Source organism: Acromyrmex echinatior, chromosome 6 (genome assembly GCF_024713525.1).
Source record: "Acromyrmex echinatior isolate Ae372 chromosome 6, ASM2471352v2, whole genome shotgun sequence".
NCBI classification, from domain to species: Eukaryota; Metazoa; Arthropoda; class Insecta; order Hymenoptera; family Formicidae; genus Acromyrmex; species Acromyrmex echinatior.
Window position 1 is genome coordinate 9,535,795 of NC_141857.1, and position 19,599 is coordinate 9,555,393.

At 34.0% G+C, this 19,599-nt stretch overlaps 1 protein-coding gene and 2 long non-coding RNA genes across 3 annotated transcripts in view; 2 read left to right on the forward strand and 1 right to left on the reverse strand.

Annotated features, from left to right (window-relative positions):
* LOC147909373 (uncharacterized) overlaps positions 1–2,910 on the forward strand; it is a 3,644-nt gene extending 734 nt beyond the window's left edge. The window contains exons 1-2 of the long non-coding RNA XR_015545546.1: positions 1–2,562; positions 2,655–2,910. The exon at positions 1–2,562 is cut by the window's left edge and continues 734 nt beyond it. This is a non-coding gene — a long non-coding RNA (uncharacterized LOC147909373). The remainder of the gene's footprint in view (positions 2,563–2,654) is intronic.
* Positions 1–19,599, forward strand: part of LOC147909372 (uncharacterized) — a 42,652-nt gene that overhangs the window by 21,968 nt on the left and 1,085 nt on the right. The gene's annotated exons all lie outside the window — the stretch shown is intronic.
* Positions 1–19,599, reverse strand: part of mus304 (mutagen-sensitive 304) — a 56,188-nt gene that overhangs the window by 17,994 nt on the left and 18,595 nt on the right. Inside the window, exon 7 of the mRNA XM_011063428.2 lies at positions 18,415–18,560. Within this exon, the coding sequence (XP_011061730.2) occupies positions 18,415–18,560 (146 nt within the window). The remainder of the gene's footprint in view (positions 1–18,414; positions 18,561–19,599) is intronic.

Sequence of the window (19,599 nt, forward strand, 5' to 3'; positions counted from 1 at the left end):
ATTAATAATGTTATTTGTTTAAAACAAAAATTAAGAAAAAAAGAAAAAAGCAGGATTGAACATAGGGTCTTCAACATTCTGATCTCGCACCTAACGCCCGAGACCACGCTGAGTTTTTGCAGACTGCCTCTATGAACGTGGTACATAAAATACACGGAAAATCGTAAACTATATCTCGTTAACTATCACGTTTTGAAATCATTTTTGCTATTATATATTAATGAGAAAGGTATATGATTAACTCTTTTACTTATAATATCGTGTGAGACTCGTGGTAAAGAAATCGGGCCAAACATAAGTATCATTGATGAGAGCCGTGGTACGTCTATCGGGCCAAACATAAACAATGTGTTCCAGGCTATTAATTATGGCACGCGCCATCGTAACTTAAATCGTAGGGCAAAGGATTAATATAATTTAATAAAAATTATGTATTGTCTAGAATGTCTCTTTCCTCCTTATGCTACAAGCGCCAAGCGGCCGAGATCGTCAAGAAAATATTTTCGGTCGCTAGAAACAAGCGACCACAGAGAAAAGGACAGAGACAGACTCATTGTTTTGCTAGACGAGCCCAGTTCGGCGTGTCCGCGCGGAGACTCACCGATTACAATCGGAACTTCTATCCGTTTTTGTTTTTTCTCTGTCTCGCTCTATCGAAATAATAGAAATTGAAAGAATTTTAAATCACGAACACGGTTGCCAGTTCTCCGTTTTTTTTTTTGGACAGACTTCGATTTCTTGGACTAATATTCAATACTCCAGCAGATGTGAAAATCTCTAATTTTTGTCGTCTGCTGGAGTATTAAATATTAGTCCAAGCAACCGAAGTCTGGCAAAAAAAAATGGAGAGCTGGCAACCGTGTTTGTGAATTAAAATTCTTTCATTTTCTTTTTATTAAATTATATTAATCATATATCTTTCTCATTAACGTAGTAAAAATGCAAATGCAAAAATGATTTCAAAACATAAACATTGATGAGATATACAATAGTTTAAGACTTTCCGTGCGCTATATGTACCGTGTTCGTCGAGGTGATCCGCAAGAACTCAGCGTGATCTCGGGCGTTAGGTGCAAGATCAGAATATTAAAGATCTTATGTTCGATCCTGCTTTTTCCTTTTTTCATAATTTTTTTTTAATAAATAACGTTATTAATAAACCTATTATTATATTATATTACTCCAAATATACTTTTTATAAAATTACAGAAATTATATACGTGTACTTCAATGTGCTCGAAATTAATTGCGCATTTCGGGCCGATTTCTGAAATGCTGCCTACTTTTCCTTCACAACCGCTTGACGCTTGACGGCCGAACCGCTCACGCGCGGACGTGCATCTCAAGAATGTCACAGTATAAGGAATAGTATGCTGCAACCATATCTTCCAGCAAATTGTCACGAAAATAAAATAAAATAAAATAAAATATTTTCCTTTCTACATAATATTGTACTCGTATTTTCTTAATAATAGTGATTGAACATCATAATAACTTAATGCATTTTACTGAATGTAATGTATTTTTAAAATATTACTTTATTATTTTTATGATACATTCAGTTTCAAAGGGCTACTGATCACATTTTTGTACCACAGAATGTAATATATTAGGTGTTGGAATTAATTCGTAGCGTTTTTTAATGAAAGAATGTTATTTATTTCACATGAGCATTAAAAAATACATTAATGAAAGTACTTCCCATCACTTGTAAAACGCTACGAATTAATTCCAACACCTAATAGAATTTTAGTTACCGCGTCATATATCTGATCATCTATTTGTATTTTTTTTTTAGTGGAATAAACCTGGAGAATTCATTTAAATGATGTATCAATAATAGAATTTCAAAGATAATAGAGAGTTTTTACAATAACGTAGATTTAGATACGGTGAACGCTTTTTCTTAATTAGTCGCTAAGGAGAAGATAATGTGACCATGATATCGATTATGTATCTTTTTTCTTAGAGTGAAAAATAAAAATTTTTTGTATGTATGTGCATATACATACATATATATATATATATATATATATATATATATATATATATATATGCATGCATACATATATCGTTTTGCGTGACGCTGTATGTGTCAGAAAACAACGGCGTTATACGAGTCAATCAGGTGTAACCAGTATGATCTGCGTTCACAGTATCGTTGCCGCGCAACAGAACTGTCAATTCAGTGTAGTGTAGTAGTGTTTTACACACAACCATATATATGTGTGTGTGTGTGTGTGTGTGTGTGTGTGTGTGTGTGTGTGTGTGTGTGTGTGTGTGTGTGTGTGTGTATTTATATAGTGTTTTGTGTCCACAAAATAGAAAAAAATATAATAGTAGCAGAATATTGTCTGCCTTTGATAAGAGAAGGTTATGGGTGCTTTCTAACAAGCGACTCAGTACAATACAGTATCTCATTCTTGTATCAGCGAACAAGATTGTAATGATGCACCGTGTCACACTGTGTCTCTTGTTGAAAGGCACTCTAGAAGGTCAAAATTGCTTATTGTGATGTGTGTTTCTTGTTGGAAGGCACCCTATAAAGCCAGCATGGAAAAGGTTAGCATCTTTATGTCATTCGTGGAAATATCACTTTTATTTATCATACAAGTGATATAGTTATAACAATAATTTGCGCTTTGTTTAATTAGATCCAATGTCAGAGGCGTTCATCGTGGGCTGACTATTTTTAATTTACTGTCAGAGGCGTTAATCGTGCTTTGGCTAGTTATAGACAAATATCAGAGGCATTCATCGTGGGCTGACTATTTTTAATTTACTGTCAGAGGCGTTAATCGTGAGCTGGCTAGCTATAACAAAATGCCACAGCTGTAAATCGTGCTTTGGCTAGTTATAGATAAATGTCAGAGGCCTTCATCGTAGACTGACTATTTTTAATTTACTGGCAGAGGCATTCGATTATCAAATTTGGTAAAATACAATTACGGAATCAACTTGTAGAATTTTGCGTCTACAATTAAAGAAATGTGAATAGCATTGTCATGATGAAATCAAAAACTGATTGCTTGACATGATGGAAACAAAGAAACTAATGAAGAAAAAAAAAGACTGAATATCAGTAAACAGCTTCTTTGAAATCTTATAACTTTTGTCTGAAACGTTTTTTCTAAAAATGTTAGGTAATAGTCTTATAGCACAAGAATAGCCGTAATTCAATCATAGAAGAGAACGTGAATCATAGGTCAACATATTATATTTTGGCGTACTATGCATGCTGATACAAGTATAATTCACATTCCTTTATGATTATAGTTATAATCACCTTTATGTTCAGCTCCTAAATCCGGGGTCTTTTTGGACACCCTATATAATATATACGTTATACATATATATAACATACATTATACAGTCAATAGTCACATGTATAATTTTCGTACGATGCTGTACGTTTATGAAATGTATATAAGTATATCGTATTCAAAGCAAAATGTTTTAGCAAATGTATACACTTAGAGGTCAATGTGTACATTGACTAACAGCAAGTTACAATAAGTATATTTTTACTAAATATATTCTGACTGTGACTTAGATATATCTTCTATTCCATGGAAGTAACTATGTATTTGAAATACATGTATATACGTATAATGTAATAGCACTTTTTCCTTTATTCTCAATACCATTTTAACTTAAGATATAATATGTATTGTCAGTACGTAAATACATTGCACATATGTAGCTATTCCATCTCTTTTTATTATAATATGTTTAATGAGCCTTTTACAATTATAAGCCATAAATAAGAAGTCAGAAAAATTGACTGTGATTGATCAATTTTTAGCTTCTGACTTCTGATTTGACTTATTGTAGAAGGCCCATAAAAGAGAGATAGAAGTTATATCATACTTAGCTCATACTTAGTTTTTCATGCAGATATAATATAGACACATTAATGAATAGAATTATATTTTACGTGCATTATGATGTACTCACATTACAAACATAAAATATATTTCTAATTCATATTCACGTACGTGTGTAGCTACTTCATCTTTTTTTGTTACGTGTAACAAAAAGGTGTACTGATCTTCTTTTTTCTACGTTGAAAAAATAAAAAGAGATATGTTTTTTTATGGTCAAATATACAGATATTAATGATATATGCTTTTATATTTTCAATATCAGAATATACATACAACTAACATAAATCAAAGCTAACGAAAATCAAACGCAGATGATCAGACGTAACATCTTAAAAAGATAATCAAATTATGAATTCTCTGATAAATCCTCATTTTATGTGTACAGATGTACTCATTATATATAATATATATATTGTATATATATTGTATATATGTATATATATTGGGTCATCTAAAAAGTATTCGCGGTTTTTTGTCACTAGATGTGTGTTGATGGTCATATATCTAGTGACAAAGTACCGCGGATACTTTTTAGATGACCCAATATATATGGATATTCATGAAAAAGAATTACATTATGTATGTGCAATGTCGTATTCATTTATTGATACTATATTATTATTACCTAAAATAGCATTGGACGTAAGGAAAAAGTGCTACTACGGCTTCGTATCGATATAACTATTAAAGTTAAAAATCTGTACTTTATGTATATTACAGATTTTTAATACTGGTGATATATATTGGAACACGGCCTACACTGCATGTGTACATAATACAACTGTATTTCTAAGGTCCGATACTACAAATATAAGATTAACTTCAATTACGATTTATTTTTTTCTCAATTTTAAAATTGGAAAATTTTCCAAAATAAATTTTACATTTGTGGAACCGACCCTAATACACGTTCTTGCTAAGATGGTAATGTAGGAAACGGAATAAAAATATCGATAATTAATCGATCGAATTTCCTGCATGATCATATTAACTCAGAGAGCGTAAGCATCTTATACATTAAATAAAAATCTGTAATATCGACCTTGATTAACTTTAGCTTTCGCTCCAGCATCCCCTTAAGCCTTCTAATATAGCTTCCTGATGATTCATGACTTAAGACTGTACTTAAGATTAAAAAAAAAATAGTTCGAATAGTTCGAAGTATTCGCCTTGTGCGTCAACACAAGCTTCATGCCTTAGCATTGAATCCCGCATTCATTAAAAAATACAAAATTTTTCAAATAATTTTAAATTCATTTCGTATCCTTTCTCGCAGATCATCCGCATTATTTACTGGCGTTGCATACACAATAGATTTTAAATGGCACCAAAAATAAAAATCTAATTAAAGGAGATCGTGATGACTGGGGTGGGTCCGTCTCGTTCTATCTATCAATTTGTGAAGAGATTGTTTAAGAATGTTCCCACTTCAAGATGAAAATGAGATGGAGCATCATCGTGCATAAACGGTCATAGATATATCAAATGCATCGGTCATTTCAGCATAAGCATATTATTTTGTCGATTGTTTCATCTTTAAATAAACTATGAAGTAATTTATTTTTATTGGATAAATAAAAGAGTAAGAACGTAACAGAGTAAGACAATGAGCTGAAGTTTAACGAAAGGTGGAATAACCCAGCCTTAAAACAGTATTTAGAACAGTAATTTGCATAACAACATATAATAAGATACCGATAAGACTGCTTGAAATTCTGTCCGATTTATTGGTGGATATTATTTTGTAAACATTAGATAACGTCAAGATGTGTTAAAATATACTGTAACGTTGACGTACAAGGCGAGCATTTCGAACATTTTCTTTAATCATCCATAACTTGGAAACTAAGGCATATAGGATATATGTTCATATGATGATCTTTACTTACTTTAGTGTAAATTTATCTCCTAAGTATTGACACGCATTTATTAAACACCCTGTGTAGGTATTCATTGTTGATTCTTATTTTAAGATTGTCTTAAATAATTTTCTAAGATATGCTAATACAGCTTTCTGATTGGTTTATGACATCTTAAAACTATACTTAAGATAATCTTAAATATAAGAATCGACTATAAATATAAATCATAGTATACTATTATAAAGTAACTTATTACTGTGTCTGTCCCTACTGTGTGTTTTCGTATTTAAATAAGCCATAAAGAAAACTAGCACAAATAAATAAAAAAAAGTATTTTTTTTATTAAGTTGAATTATTATATATATACGATATCACACAAAGATGATGTTTTATTTTTTTTATCTATTAAAGCATTTTAAACATTTTTCGAAAGATACGAGGAATTTATGTGAATCCATTAATACGTACTGCAAGATTTTAAGCTTGTCCTTATTAATGTGCCCTGTAGATATTGAAGTTGAGAATGTTGTGTTATAAGTGTACATTGAAATAAATATAATTGAAATAATGATTTATGTAATATTAACCCTAGTTATAGGGCACACAGTGTATACGGGGGTCATTTGTGTCCAGATAATTATAAATATTTTGAAAATAAATAAGTACAGGCGCGCCATTCCGCTCCTAAAAAAATTTGTGGAGTAGGAGAAGCCCGTAAAAGCCTGGCAAGAAGTGTCATTTTCTCGTTGAGCAACGGATATTCAAAATAGAGCGCGGACACAAATGATTTCTGTTACACAACGCATATTTGTCGTATATATATATATATATATATATATATATATATATATATATTAGGTGTTGGAATTAATTCGTAGCGTTTTTTTAATGAAAGAATGTTATTTATTTCACATGAGCATTAAAAAATACATTAATGAAAGTACTTCCCATCACTTTCTACTACTTTTGACCATCTTTCGGGCAGTGAATGAATACCGCGTCGGAAGAACTGTTCATCTTTAGATGAAATCCAGGAATCGAACCATTTTGTACAATCTTCGTAAGATGTGAACTTCTGCTCGCACAAGCTATGAGCTAATGATCGAAACAAGTGGTAGTCGCTAGGTGCAATATCAGGAGAATACGGCGGGTGCGGTAGCACTTCCCATTTAAGTGTTTCCAGGTATGTTTTTACCGGTTTTGCAACGTGTGGGCGAGCATTGTCGTGCAGCAAGATGACTTTATCGTGTCTTTCGAAGTATTCCGACCGTTTTTGCTTCAATGCACGGCTTAAGCGCATCAGTTGCCGTCGGTAGAGATCTCCAGTAACGGTTTCATGCGGTTTTAGCAGTTCGTAGTATATGACACCCTTCTGATCCCACCAAATACAGAGCAGGAGCTTTGAGCCATGGATATTGGGCTTTGCCACTGATGTTGATGGTTCGCCGGGCTTAACCCATGACTTTCTGCGCTTTGGATTGTCATAATGGATCCACTTTTCGTCACCGGTAACAATCCGATGCAAAAAACCTTTTCTTTTCTGCCGTTGAAGCAGCAGTTCGCACGTGAGAAAACGTCTCTCAATATCCCTTGGTTTCAATTCATATGGGACCCAATGTCCTTCCTTCTGGATCATGCCCAAACTTTTAAGACGTTTTCCTATTGTTGAGAAGTCAACTTCCAATGACGTAGATAATTCTTTAAGTGTTTGACATGAGTTTTCATTGAGCAGTGCCTGCAAATCGTTATCTTCAAATTTTTTCGGCTGACCAGGTCGCTCCTTGTCATCCAAGTCGAAATCACCAGCTTTAAAACGTGCAAACCACTTCCTACACGTTTGCTCAGCCAGAGCATGTTCACTATACACATCCACTAAAATACGATGAGCTTCAGCTGCACTTTTGTTCATATTAAAGTAATGAAGCAAAACTCCCCGCAAAAACACTTTATCTGGCACAAATTTTGACATATTCAATGAATTATACAGTATTGTTATTTATGATTTCAAGAAAGGTTATGTACGGCAAATGACGTCCTATGATAGATGTTTACAATGTATACAGAACTATAGGTAACAACGAAATAGTGTACTGCTTGTGCCATCTCTTGTAAAACGCTACGAATTAATTCCAACACCTAATATATATAAAACTAAAATGATTTTTTTTGTGTTTAACAATTTTACAAGTGAATCACATATAACGAAAACATTGTTATTTAGTGTTATCTTAGAATAAAAATGACAAATCGCTCTGCAGAAGAGGTGTTACGGTTTCTTCATTCTCTTACAATGTCAGTCTGTATATATTTATGAAAATATATGAAATTATAGATTCTGAAAAATGAACTTTTAAAAATTAAATGTCAATTTTTCATAGGAACGCTTATTTTTTTAAGTTTCAAAATTGTAAGACTTTATGTCCCAAACTTGACATTAAAATTGCCGATAATGCCAATTTAATTCTGTTGATATTAAAAATTGCTCCTCCGCACGCTCGCCACTTGGTGAGCACATAGAATCACCATTTTTCGAAGAAAAAAAGAGGACTTCTTCCGATTTTTGGAGAAAAAAAGGCCTTATAATGTTAATATGAATGCGCAAGAAACAATGGAAATTGACTTAACGAAAAGAAACGCAGTTTCATCCAACTATGATGATGATGATGATGATGATAATTCATCAGATTGCAGAGATGATAGAAAACAGAAGCAACAGCAGACTAATAGAAACTAAAAAAAAAATTACGCCTATGTTGGTAAATACATCGATTACAGGTGGTACCACGACTAGTCACACAGCATTGAATAGCAAGGACGCTACAGAAAGGACCGTAGAACAAAGTCCAGTCGTCTAAAGCAACTAGGCTAGTAATGCAAGGAATGAAGAAGACAAGGTACATGCTTTTTTAAGGGCCCCATACATAATGCACTTCCGAGTTTCATCAAGGAATCAGGCTGATGAGAGGAAGAGCTACTCTCTAATTAAGATCTTCAAATTAATTTCCTTGTGCAATGTAAGATTTAGTGAAATACAGAAGTATACAAGAAACACATGGAAGATCACCTTCAGTTCGAAGACATTGGTAAACAGTGCATTATCCAATAAAATGCTTCAGGATGTTAGTAGGAAAGCAATGATCAGGGAGATTCCAGAGGATATACCTCTTCAAAAACTCAAGGAAGCAATCGAAATAGAGAATTCAAATCTCTTAATATTTAATGCATTCAGAGCAAGAATAAAAAAAAACAGGCCAATTTGAGGATTCCCAGGCGGTGTGCATTGAGTTCAACGGTAAAACGCTTCCGGAAAAGATAATTATCGAGAAGTCAATCCTGTCAAACCATATGTCCCTTCGATGCAGTTATGCTTCAAATGTGGCTGTACTGGACATATCAGTAAGTTCTGTGAGAAAGATCATGATGGAATTAGATAAGGTGAACCATAATGGCGGAGTTCGACTAATCAGAAATTGTACTAATTTACAATGTACTTATTTGTAGAACGAATCATGAATTTTTGTAAATGAGCTCAAAAATTGATTGATTAACGGATCTCCCCACTACTTCGACCCATTGCATCCGTGGGAATGGTTCACGTTACTTCTTACATCATGAGGAAGACAAAGTCTGCTTGAACTATGGGGGAACTATCCCTCATCTAAAGATGAATGTCAAAAAGACAAAAATGCATTAACTGTGGTGATACTCATTGCACACTAAATAGAAACTGCCCTATTTATAAAAAGCGCAAGGAAATTGCAAGGGTCATGGCGTATGACAATCTTTCATTTCTTAAAGCAAGGAATCTCATGGAAACATTAAACCAAGAAACAAGCTCTCAGGAGAAACACTGAAAAAGTTCCCGTTGACTGTCAAACGAGACGGCAAGGATCAACGAGATAGTTGTACAAGGAATTAAAAAACGGAACAGCTCTTTCAAACAAGTATTCATGAAGGAAGACAGGTTTCACGAAGGAGCAGCTTCAACAAAACATCATCGATGCCATGATCTCGAATATGAACCCCAAAATTTTATGTGAGAGGATTAGAAAGACATTTAACTTGCACATAACAAATAGCAACAGCAAGAACAACTATTTGTAATGCGACATAAAGGAGACAAATGCATTAAGTACAATGTAAAATCAATTACTTCGAGAACTCCAGAGCTAATTAAGCATAGCGAAGACTATAATATATTTTTAATTTTGGAAACCTATTTATCGCTAGATAAACCTTTTATGATCGGAGGTTTCGACACAGTGAGGAAGGATCATATTGATCGGACGGGAGAAGGCGTAATAATATTAGTAAACAATAAGATTATAGATATATATTAGTAAACAATAAGATATTAGTAAAAATACAAAAGAATAGCTGACATTTTTTACGACAACGCCATAGAGGCATGTGCTATCAAGGTTTTCCTCGAAGGAGAGATTAGTTTTATCATGTTACCGTCCTCCAAACTCAGCAAATATCTCAGCTAGAGAATAGATTAAGTTTTTTACGTAATTCCCAGGTAAAGTATGTTTTGGTGATGACTTTAATGCGCATATATAGCGAGGTTCCTCTCATACATGCCCAGTGAGAAAAAAATTATGGAAAGCACTGTAGGAGACTAATTTGACTTTGTGTAACGACGATTCGTCGACTTTCCATAGTATCATTCTAACAGTCATAGATCTCTCAATTTTATATAATTCAATGGCGTTGGAAATTGAATGGCAGGTGGATAAGAACCTCTGGGGTTCGGATCACCTCCCATTATCCTGTATACTAGAGTCAAATTGGAAGTCATTAATAACACTAGAAAAAGATTACCGAAGTTATAAGACGAATTGGGAGGTCTTTAGCAGGGTAACGAGAAATTTAAAATGCTTAAGAATGTTGTAATAATTGAGGTGCTTTACGAGACATTTACCAACATCATAGAGAACGCGTTAATTAATTCTATTCCGAACGCTAAAGGCAAGAAAAAAAAACTGTATAAATAGCCCCCCGTGGTGGACCAGCGAATGTAATAAACTCATACGGTTGCAGAAAGCAGCCCTTCTCCAATTTCGACATACTGACTATTACGCAGATTTTATTGAATATAAAAAAAAGAGTTGCTTTAACGAAATGCGAATTACAGAAAATTAAACAGGAAAGCTTTCTGTTCTACACTCGGAAAAAAATCTAACTCATCTAAAATATATTCGGTAGTCAAAAAAGAACACAATATAGAAAAGGCCGTTTTTTGCCCACTAACGGAAAAGTGTAAAATATAGTGAATCTTATAGATTTCGTGCTGCTGAACACGATGTGCTATTAGTTTTCATTGAAAATGCGGGGAACATCGTCATTTTTTCGAGTTAAAGTCCTATATTTCACCCTCTCTGTATATGATTTTCAATACGAATGGATTATTTCAGGTGAAACTTAGTACGCGAAGTTTCCTAATATTGTTAAACGGAAATCTAATAAATAAGATGAATTCGAAATAAAGGATCCAAAATGGCTGATGCCATTAGGCCATTTTTTTGCTGTCGCCAATTGCTTTCTATAAACCGCTCTCAGCGGTCTGACGTTTCAGATACCGATTAAATGGACACATAAAAAAATACTAAAACATATAAAAAAATTCAAATCACAAAAAAAAAATAAAAAATAGATAAAACACAAAAGAAGAAGGGACAGAAAATCGCCACGTCCATGCTCGTTGTCCCTGAACTCGGTTTATAGAAAGCAGTTGGCGACAGCAAAAAAATGGCCAAATGGTATCCGTCATTTTGGATCCTTTATTTCGTCTTTATCTTATTAGATTTCCGTTTAACAATATTAGGAACCTTCGCATACTAAATTTCACATGAAATAATCCACTCGTATTGAAAATCATATATAGAGAGGGTGAAATATAGGACTTTAACTCGAAAAATGACGATATTCCCCGCATTTTCAATGAAAACTATAGCACCATCGTGTTCAGCAGGTCAAAATGTATAAGATTCACTATATTTTACACTTTTCCATTAGTGGGCAAAAAACGGCCTTTTCTATGCTATGTTCTTTTGACCCAGATATAGGACAACAAATGAAAGGGAGTATGTATCCCAAAAGGATAAAGTTCGGGAACAGATAGATTCGTTGCTTGAGTTTCCCAGCTACCGACAATAATAAAAGAGGAAGGCGATGGATTCCAATCTCACTAGAAGACTTAACTGTGGCAAATGAACTGTGGCCTTGAAACAAATTAACAATAGGTCCAGTCCAGGCATAGATAATATAGATTATAAAATTTTCAATAAATTATCACCAATGGGCAGATACTTTTGTACATATATAAGCGTACATATATAACTTGTACATATATAACTTGTTTTTGGCTGAAATATATTTTCTAGAAACTGGAGAAAATACAAGATATTCTTTATTCCAAAATCAAACGACCTTAAATTCCGTCCTATCTCATTAGAATCATGTCTGAGTAAAATAATGAAACGTATACTTAACAACAGGTTGAATTGGTGGTTGGAAATAAATGGTAAACTTCCTAATTCATAGTACGGCTTCTGTAAGAATAGGTTATGCATGGATAATTTGTCACTACTCTACATGAAGATCGCCACAACGTTTCAGAGCGACTCGGCGGTTGCGGCCGTGTTTCTGGACTTATAAGCGGCGTACGACAATATACTTCCAGATGTTCTATTAGATCGATTGGTGTGATTGAGCCCCCGAGAATTTGCCACTTCATATACAATCTAACTTTGGCTAGGCAAGTCTTCTGCCAATTCGATGACATTGAAGAAGTTTTCTGGACTTACAGAGGCCTGCCATAGGGAAGTGTTCTGAGCCTAATCCTTTACTCGATATACGCCGCACAGCTAGATAAAGCAAATGCACCGAGGTCTTGCAATATGGAGATAATATTTGTATCTTTACCTCAGAGACACCAAATTAGTGAGGAGTTGTGAGCATTAGAGATCACTAACACATTACTACGATTTTGAGCAGTTTAGGTTTGACATTATCCGCGGAGAAGACATAATTATCTGACAACAGACAAAAACATGTATCTTCAGATGAAACAACAAAGAATTAAAAACTCCTAGGAAAGTCGGAAATAGAGTTGTCTTTTACAAAATTTATTCAATTCAAATTCAAGGAAGTAAGACTGAGAATCAGACTAAAGTCAAGTTTTTAGGAATGAACTTTCAAGCAGATTTGGGATGGTCTTATCATATCAAATATCTTATCATATCAAATATTGATATATCAAATATATCAAAGAAAGGTGCATTTATCCTATTCGAATTCTCTGACAAACGTGGTGGGAAACTTTCTCTCTTTTTAATGTTATATCACGCTTTAGTTAGCTCTGCGGTGGATTCTTACTTCGAAACCTCAATGATAAATTACTGATACAGTTGGATAAAACACAATTTAGAGGACTAAGGGTTTGTATGGACTATAGACAGAGCACTCCACTGAATATGCTGCTTCACGAGTTTAGGAAGCTTCCTGATCATCGGATATGAATATCTAGGAACGAATTATGTGTTACGCGCAGCAACAAGTGCAAGGCATACATTTACGCAATCATTAGAAAGATTACAGGAAATAATAAATTTTTATACAGATACACCTACGACCATAGATCAATTAGCGAATCCTATCGCGAGAGCTTTCGCGTCCGTAGAAAATAAGCTGCGCCTCCTACCTTAGCGACCCCCCCCCCCCTCTTAGTGAGTATGAGGCTCTCATCTTTTATCCACAAGTCAATACGACGGATAGAATGGAAACGTTGTTACGACCTGGCAACGCAAATATATTTAAAGATATCTTTGAGACGGAAATTACAGTTCAGTATATTTTTACTAACGGATCTAAAATGAAAGTTGCCTCATTGCAGGCTTTCACGTCATTAGACGAAAGCATAACTTTGAATTTTAGAACCACAAACTTTATCTCATCTTATTGTATAAAATCGATGGCTATCTTAGAGGCGCTGAATTTAGGATACAAGAATTAATAGCCGAGACTAACAATGTTCTCAGATTCCAAATCTGTCCTGACTATGGTGCAGGCAACCCACGAAGTTGTTCCTACTAATTTTGGGGATAAAGGATATGATTGTTAAATTAAGGAAAGAAAAGAATGCGGAGATGAAGCTAATTTGGATTCCAGCCACAGAGATATTTAAAGATAATAAAAAGGCGAATAAATTAGCTAAGGAAGAAATACATACTGGAATTGACATGCAAATTGAAATTCCGATATCTGAATTTCGTAATCTTTGCAAAGTTGCTGCTTTTAAAAAATAAATCAACGGGTATTGAGCGCAACGAGAATACGTGATGCCTCCTACTGTAATAATTTTATAAGCGAGTCAAGACATACGTGTTTTAAAAAATTTAGGTTAGACAGAAGAATAATTACTTTTATCAATCGATTAAGGAGCGGACATTTCAATCTATTTAGATTCCCGATTGTGGATTCTTCATTGTGAACGAGTTGTAATAAAACAGAGATCTCAAATCACGTTTTCTGGGAATGCAAAGATTACGACATTCCTCGTAAAGAACTGTAGAAAGCTCTAATTAAAGCGAGAGGATTCCTTCCTCACTGTGTCGAATACCTACTAGCTATGTTAGAACAAGATATCATTTATTCGATTAGTAAATTTATAAACTCTGTTAATAAGTATTAGGTGTTGGAATTAATTCGTAGCGTTTTTTTAATGAAAGAATGTTATTTATTTCACATGAGCATTAAAAAATACATTAATGAAAGTACTTCCCATCACTTTCTACTACTTTTGACCATCTTTCGGGCAGTGAATGAATACCGCGTCGGAAGAACTGTTCATCTTTAGATGAAATCCAGGAATCGAACCATTTTGTACAATCTTCGTAAGATGTGAACTTCTGCTCGCACAAGCTATGAGCTAATGATCGAAACAAGTGGTAGTCGCTAGGTGCAATATCAGGAGAATACGGCGGGTGCGGTAGCACTTCCCATTTAAGTGTTTCCAGGTATGTTTTTACCGGTTTTGCAACGTGTGGGCGAGCATTGTCGTGCAGCAAGATGACTTTATCGTGTCTTTCGAAGTATTCCGACCGTTTTTGCTTCAATGCACGGCTCAAGCGCATCAGTTGCCGTCGGTAGAGATCTCCAGTAACGGTTTCATGCGGTTTTAGAAGTTCGTAGTATATGACACCCTTCTGATCCCACCAAATACAGAGCAGGAGCTTTGAGCCATGGATATTGGGCTTTGCCACTGATGTTGATGGTTCGCCGGGCTTAACCCATGACTTTCTGCGCTTTGGATTGTCATAATGGATCCACTTTTCGTCACCGGTAACAATCCGATGCAAAAAACCTTTTCTTTTCTGCCGTTGAAGCAGCAGTTCGCACGTGAGAAAACGTCTCTCAATATCCCTTGGTTTCAATTCATATGGGACCCAATGTCCTTCCTTCTGGATCATGCCCAAACTTTTAAGACGTTTTCCTATTGTTGAGAAGTCAACTTCCAATGACGTAGATAATTCTTTAAGTGTTTGACATGAGTTTTCATTGAGCAGTGCCTGCAAATCGTTATCTTCAAATTTTTTCGGCTGACCAGGTCGCTCCTTGTCATCCAAGTCGAAATCACCAGCTTTAAAACGTGCAAACCACTTCCTACACGTTTGCTCAGCCAGAGCATGTTCACTATACACATCCACTAAAATACGATGAGCTTCAGCTGCACTTTTGTTCATATTAAAGTAATGAAGCAAAACTCCCCGCAAAAACACTTTATCTGGCACAAATTTTGACATATTCAATGAATTATACAGTATTGTTATTTATGATTTCAAGAAAGGTTATGTACGGCAAATGACGTCCTATGATAGATGTTTACAATGTATACAGAACTATAGGTAACAACGAAATAGTGTACTGCTTGTGCCATCTCTTGTAAAACGCTACGAATTAATTCCAACACCTAATAGTTTCAAAATTAATTTTATCTGAGTTCCTGGTCATAAAGGTATAATTGATAACGAAACTGCAGACCATTTCGCCAACGAGGCTGCTCTTAGTGGGCATCGGCTTAAATTTAAAATACCATTTCAAGACTTTTTTATGGTCTCCAAGCAATCTCTCAACATTAAATTTCAAGCGTACTTAGACCATTGCGCAACATTTAAAGGGCAGCTATATGATGACTTTCATAGAAGTAACTCAGCTAAGCCTTGGTTTTATCATAAGAACCTAAAAAGAGAGGAGATCGTCACCATCTTCAGAATTAGATCTAATTACTACAATCTAGCATACAGCCTGCATCGCAAAAACATTGTTAACTCGCTTGCGTGCCCCTGTGGTGATCCAAAACAGGACATTAATCATATTCTCTTTTATTGCAGACTTTGTATTCATAAATCGGCTTTCGTGATTACTTGAAGAAATACTTTCTGCTTTATCTCATTAATATTCACTATATGATTAACAATCCCCCCTCCTACCCTATGTCGTCTAATTACTGCATACCTTAAATCTTTAAACCTCAGTATGATTTCCATGAATGCCTTTGTTTTAAGGGAGGGGTAGAGAATTTTGTTTCTCTCCTTTCTTCCCAGGCGACGCCCCCGCCTGGTTACTTGTTTCAGCTACTAGGTTCACCCTGGCCGGAATTACCGCTACTTCATGGCAAGGGCCAATTAATATTGAACAAAAAGAAAAAGAAGAAGTGTCGCATATAGTCGCATGATTGTCGTAGTCGCAAGAGCTCTTGTCGTTGGACGGAGTTGAACCAACTTCAACTTTCTACGACTGCGATAGAATTTGTTGTCGAATTGCGTGCAAACAATAGTTGCAACTATTGTAAACGCTAATTTAGCGACACTCTTGCGACATGCAACAAATTTTTCTGCGATGCTATTACTCACGACATACGACACAACCTGTGCGACTATTGTAGACGAGGCTTAGCAGGCGTGCCGCGCAGTGTGCGCGGCGCTTGCCATTCCCCGCGCGTCAAGCTATAGATGGCGGATATTCGGCGCTTTAGAAATAATATCTCGATTGCGAAAAATGGGGAAATGATTGGGGAAGAACTGTTGGAAAAAACTTAATTTACAATAGCTCGTTCTGAAGCGTGCACAGGTACATACAGAAAAATGTTACATAAATATTACTTCCAAGTAAATAATAAGAGTATTTTAAAATTATATATTATCAAAAAAATATTCTTTGTAATGATATAATCGTAATGCAATTGCAAAAGTTTTGTAAATTATGTGTAGAAGAAGTGATGTCTAAAATATATTTTAAAAAATAATCGGAAATGATTATTTAGTATTTTAAAATAATCAAATAATAAATAATAAATAATAATAATCAATAATAATAATAAATAATAATAATAATAATCAATAATCGGACAATCGCTGTTTTATGTCTTAATTTTTTACACAATCATTCAATGAAATTTATGCGGATGTCCGAACTTTCATGAGCGGTAGTATAGAAAAATACAGAAAAATATCATTCTAGTGCTAAGAGAGAATGCAATTTTTATTCTTCTTTTGAGTAACGATTATATTATTACAAAGAATATTTTCTTGATAATATAATTTTAAAATACTCTTAATTATTTACTTGAAACAAGTAATATTTATGTATGTATATATATATATATATAAAACATTTTTGTGTATGTACATGTGCACCAAGTTAGGCGTCCATCATATAGTATTAGGTGTTGGAATTAATTCGTAGCGTTTTTTAATGAAAGAATGTTATTTATTTCACATGAGCATTAAAAAATACATTAATGAAAGTACTTCCCATCACTTGTAAAACGCTACGAATTAATTCCAACACCTAATAATATTGATTTGACTTTGAATGATCTTGGAAATGGTGGAGATTATCTGAGTTTTTTAAGTAGGAATCCTATTTTTTATTATAAATTCATGTAGAAAAGTGTAAACGACGTTAACACTTTTTCAAAACAGTATAATTAGATTCCATTTGGTCATGAACTATTTGAGATGTGCATCGCTAACTAATAATAAACTAATATCACTACATAATGGGTATTTGATTTGCCCTACATTTGTATAAAAATTTTTTTCCGAAAACATCATTCCGAGATAATCCCATATCCGGACTATTCGGCGACTAGTGTCCCTATAATATCTGGCCACTCACTGTGATTGTTTTCATCAATCAATCCTAAATCCCCTCAAAATAGCAGTATCAATCAAAGTTAGCATACATTCCGTATCACGCACACGTTCATATCATAGATTCACACATATATACACACATTTTACACCAGGTTCATACATACGCAACTATTTTGTGGTTCGTGGCTAACTCTATATTATAAGGACATATCATACTTATAGTCTATCTAGTGATACTTATGTGCATATACGTACGCACGCACGTATATGTATACAAATTATAAATCTAAAATATTTTCATCACTTAATTATATTTCACAATTTTATATAAATATTAGATTATATTAGGTGTTGGAATTAATTCGTAGCGTTTTTTAATGAAAGAATGTTATTTATTTCACATGAGCATTAAAAAATACATTAATGAAAGTACTTCCCATCACTTGTAAAACGCTACGAATTAATTCCAACACCTAATAATTAAATCAAATATTGATATTTTACCTTATTGATTATTGGTATACACCTTTCAGACTCTATCTCAGTATTAATTTTTCTTTCAATGGCTGCAATCTCAAGTAGAACAAATTCTGTTGTCAATCTCTTTCCATCTACTGTAGTAACTACTGGCTTTACTAATTCGGGGTTTTCTACAACATACAAAACATATGTACAAGGTGAATATTAATAGTTGAATCAACTTTTTACTATGAGAGATGAATTGATTGCAATTGGAAAAAGCGTAAGAATCTAGACAAAGTTCAAAATCGACACATAAGACATCTTACGCGTCTATAATGTACAGTAGCAGTACAGACTGTAGACACATCGGGAGTAAGCTGGTTTTCCGGTACGACGTGTCTACAGCCTCTACTGCTACTGTTCATTGTAAACGACACTTTAAAGATGTTCATAAAACTTTCTTAAAACATCTTATATCTCGATTTTTTACTTTAGTTCAGGGTTCTTATGCTCTTTCCAATTTACAATCAATAATTTATCTCCCATAAAAAGCTGATTCAATTATTAATATTTACCACATACGCGCGCGTGCGCACATACGCATGCACGTACATGTATATACAGGGAGTCCCAAAATAGAAGATAAATATTTTATAGACAGATTCTTTGTAACGGAAAGTCTAATACAAACTATCAAGGCTCTGATTTTTTTTATATAAATGGAAAGCGTTTAAGAATTACGACGAAGCTAGAATTTTGCGCGTTCAAAGATAGCAAGATGATCATCAGTATGAAGTTTCCTCAAACTTTTGATGCTGAATAACAAAATTCAACATTTTCATACTATTTTCCCTGAGCGCGAAAAATTTGAGTCCTTCGTAATTGAGTCAAATTTGAGTCATTCGTAATTTTAAAACTCTGATATAACAAAGAAAGAAGCCAATAAAGAGTAACCAATGCAGTTAACGGTGTGTAAAAATTTATTGTGAAAAAACTAATGTGCAAATGTTTCGACAAACTGACATTTTCAGTCCTCCTCAATACAATATAAGCTAAATTAACAATGTTCATTATTAATATTTGTTAAATTAACAAATGTTGAAAATTTTTTTTGCAATTAACATTTTTATACAAAAATTTTAAGCGAAAAATACAATTTTTTTTCAAATGTTCACTATTTTGCCAAAAATCAATATTTTTTAAAACTCCTGCGTACTTCTTTAGTTT